The following is a 4,204-nucleotide window of genomic DNA, read 5'->3' on the forward strand; positions in this document are numbered from 1 at the left end:
CATACACACAGTTCTGTCCTCTATCAAACTATCCCCACCCGACCCATAATTCCTACACCCCCCACCACCACCCACTGCAGGCCTCTCCACTCTCCCTCACGTGCCTATCTGCACTCACTCCATGTTCCCACATGTCTACCACGCTCCACCTCCCAACCACTTCCTATTCCTCTCAACATCACTTGTTATCTCTGCTATCTCTAAACATCTCCCCTCACATTCTTATGGAACATTCCCCCTCTGTACAACTTATACTACTCTCACTGTTCCCTGTGGGAAGACCCCTCTCTCTCTCTCTCTCTTCCACCTTTCTCTCCTTCCTAGTCCTACTGAGGGAGCCAAGTATCTCTTCAATAGGAAGAGGGCTACCTCTGTCCCTCAATCATATTCTAGTCCCTCAATTCCACTTCTTCTCTCAGCTAAAAGGTCTTTGTCTCGCTAGCTTGCAGGTGTTTGTTGCCACATAAAAAGCACCCACACTGGCACCACATAAACAGCACCCATCCTTGTGCCACATAAAAGGCACCCAGCACTCTGTAAAGTGCCCGGTGTTAGAAAGGGCGTCCAGCCATAGAAACCATGCCAAAAGATGGTGATTATACATACACAGTGAAGGCACGTGGCTTAGTGGTTAGGGCATTTGGCTCACGATCGTAAGGTCATGAGTTCAATTCCCGGCAACGCTTTGTGTCCTTGAGCAAGACACTTTATTTCACATTGCTCCAGTTCACTCAGCTGGCAAAAATGAGTAATGCCTGTTTTTTAAAGGGCCGGCCTTGTCACACTCTGTGTCACGCTGAATCTCCCTCAGAACTACATTAACGGTACACATGTCTGTGGAGTGCTCAGCCACTTGCATGTTAACTTTATGAGCAAGCTGTTCCATTGATCGTATCAGCTGGGACCCTCGTCGTCATAACCAACGGAGTGCTCCTATACATACATACATACATACATACATAGAAAGCAAATAAATGCATTACGGTTGTTTCCAGCAGGTCCATTTAATCGAACAATGCAATTATTACATCCATTTGAATGAAATACACTGCCATCTTCAGATGCATAAGACCATGGGTTGTAATGCACTAATACCTTGACATCCTGGTTGCTTATTTTGATTTTATTCAACTTACTTCAAGCTGTGCAGATAATACCAGGCTGACTTGGTGCCTCAACTTACATATCTAATTCAACAGAATCTTAATTATTTCTTACACACACACACACACATACATACATACATACTTACAGATATATGCACAAACACACACACACACAAATATACACACGTGTGCGTGCACACATACACACATACATATATACATCAATACAGGAAAACAGATTATCCTTCCTCCTTCATACTGTCACTGACCTCTTGCCAACCCCATGCAATCTCAAAATATGGGGTAAAGAAAAAGACCCATCCAGCAAGCAGTGTAAGACCCTGAACTACATTTTGACAGGATGCCCCAGGGCACTAAGAAAAGGCCAATACAAGTGGATACATGACAAAGTTCTTTTAGAAATTGCCAAGTGGACTGATCTGCAAAGAGTGAAGGCTAATAAACACCCCCCCCCCTCCAAACGGCATCAAATTCCCAAAGGAAGGTTACAAAGCTTCCAGGGCGAAAGCGATGGAAGGGGACCCATTTTCTATTTTGCATTCAGCCTCAGACTGGGAGATACAAGTGGACCTGAGGGGCAGACTTGTCTTCCCAGAGAAGACAGGGGTGACACCACTCCAACAAGATATGTTCCTGGGTGGACAGACTTGGTATTTCCCACCACGTAAAGAAATCCAAATATCAGGACTTAATCGATGAAGCCCTTTTCAAGAGGTGGTATGAGGCCTCATTTTCCATTAAAATTGGCTGCCACAGCTTTCCACCTGGATCAGTGCTCGATTCCTTGCAGAAAGTAGATCTGGGACCCAGACAACCAGAGAAATACATTAGGGAAATAGTCACGGCAGCTGAAACGCTCTGGAAGACTATGGTTGATAAGAGACCTCATGTGGAGCCCTTCTGTAGATGAAAACTAGCTCTGACCTTGCTGCCCTACTTAGGTAAAACATACAGTCTAAGGGATGAAATGCATGTGACCCTGAGATACCTGCTGATGGGTTTCCAACACTGCAATGGATTTAGAAGAGCTTGTGAAACCTCTAAATAGCTCCTACAGTTTCTACAGGGAGTAAAGCATCTCTGATGTTTATTTCACCTATATACAGGCATATATGTGACTGTGTGGTAACAAGCTTGCTTCCCAACCACATGGTTCTGGGTTCATTCCCACTACACGGCACCTTGGGCAAGTGATTTCTACTATAGCTTTGTGAGTGGATTTGGTAGATAGAAAGTCTGGAAGATGCCCATCATGTGTGTGTGTGTGTGTGTGTGTGTGTGTCTTTATGTCTGTCTTTGTTCCCCCCATTACCACTTGACAACCAGTGTTGTGTTTACATTCCCATAACTTAGCAGTGTGGCAAAAGAAACAGATAGAATAAGTACTAGGCTTTAAAAATAAGTCCTAAGGTTGTTTCAATCGGCTAAAACCCTTCAAGGCAGTGCTCCAGCATGGCCACAGTCAAATGTCTGTAACAGGTAAAAGAGTAAAAGAATAAAAGTGTGTCTGTGTGTGCATGCGTGTTTGTGTATGTTTGCATGTGTGTGTGTGTGTGTGTGTGCATCTTTGTCTTTGTCCTTCCCTACCACTTGGCAATTAGTACTGGTTTCTTTACTTAGCAGTTCAGTTAAAGAGACTGACAGAATAAATACCAAATTTAAAAAAATCTGGTGTCAATTTGTGTGACTGATCCCTCCAAGGAGGGTGCCTCTGAAACCCCGCAGTCTAATGACTGAAACAAGGGAACAGTAAAGGGCAAAACAAGGCATTTTTTTTTCAGAGGAATCCTTACAACATTTATATGCTAAGACACAACAGCAACAATAACAACAACAACTACAATAACAATGGCAATAGTAACAATGAATACTCACTTTATCGGTCGAAGGAGAGTTTGTCGACGAATTGTACCCATATTTATTTTCATTGTTCTAGAAAAGATAATTGGAAACATTTAGTTGTAGGGTGTGTCTGCTATTTGATGAAACAAAATCTATTCCCAATCATACCTCATCGATTATGATTATGGGCAACAAACAGCATGTCAAGTTAAAAAACTAAATTTCCAACCCAATGACAGAGTGGCCACCAATTGATGGATTTCATTGATAATGAAACATTCAGTAACTCCACCCATTAACCACCTGTCAGTCTATTTTGTATATGTCAAACAAAAATATATGAACTTCAGATATGTATAAATAGAATGCTATTTTTTTTACATATCTATCTATCTATACACGACATATATAATATACTAGATGTAACTCAGAGTGGTTGTGACCCCTCCAAGCGGAAAATGTCAATATGTGGCAGCAGAAGACAAAATACTATTTTGAACTTCATGCAATGAAATTCTTGAATAATACGGTTCTCCTGCCTTTTGTGTGACAACATAAACACAACCAAGTGTTTCTTCATTGAAAAACGTTCAAATGGCCTTCAACTTTTTTCCTCACTTTCTTCTTTGCCATTCTTTGTTACTTCTGTCTCAAATGGAAAACATGGGTACTTCAGCATAAAGTAATGTTTTTGCAAAGTCATCATTGATGCACAATGAAAAGAATTCTGTCAATGTTGTTCTCCTGTCGTTCATTGACAGCCATATATATCCTCATTATTTCTGAGCAATATTCTTTGGTAGATGAACTTGCAGTCTCATTATTCCATGTGCTCTTTCATGAACTGAAAATCCTAAAATGGATTTAACTGCTTCGGATGGGTCAATATACCTACCCATTAGATATTAACTAATTTCGTTATCATTGTTTATTTGAACAGCAGTTTGGTCTTTTCCTTTCAGCGTGTACTTGATGACGTACTTAATTTACTTCACTGAGGTAACAATTTTAACGATGCAGTGGTATTTAAATGCTCTTAAAGGAGTTTCATTTGTTGTGGTTTGTTTTTCCATTCTTATGAGATTCAACTCCTCCCATTGCAACTGGTCTTCGTCTATAAAGATATAGTCTCTCTGTTTTTCTGCCTTTTGAAATAGTAATTTTCCCCTTTAAGAAAAAAAGTCAAGTAGCCGTGATTCAAAAAGTATCTCTTAAAAATATTGGGAGAATTTCTA

General features: G+C 40.8%; 1 protein-coding gene across 1 annotated transcript in view; it reads right to left on the bottom strand.

Annotated features, from left to right (window-relative positions):
- LOC106872435 (geranylgeranyl pyrophosphate synthase) overlaps positions 1 to 4,204 on the bottom strand; it is a 35,299-nt gene that overhangs the window by 30,302 nt on the left and 793 nt on the right. The window contains exon 2 of the mRNA XM_052976148.1: positions 3,003 to 3,059. Within this exon, the coding sequence (XP_052832108.1) occupies positions 3,003 to 3,055 (53 nt within the window). The 5' untranslated portion in view covers positions 3,056 to 3,059. The remainder of the gene's footprint in view (positions 1 to 3,002; positions 3,060 to 4,204) is intronic.

Source organism: Octopus bimaculoides, chromosome 23 (assembly GCF_001194135.2).
Source record: "Octopus bimaculoides isolate UCB-OBI-ISO-001 chromosome 23, ASM119413v2, whole genome shotgun sequence".
In the NCBI taxonomy this organism is placed as follows: domain Eukaryota; kingdom Metazoa; phylum Mollusca; class Cephalopoda; order Octopoda; family Octopodidae; genus Octopus; species Octopus bimaculoides.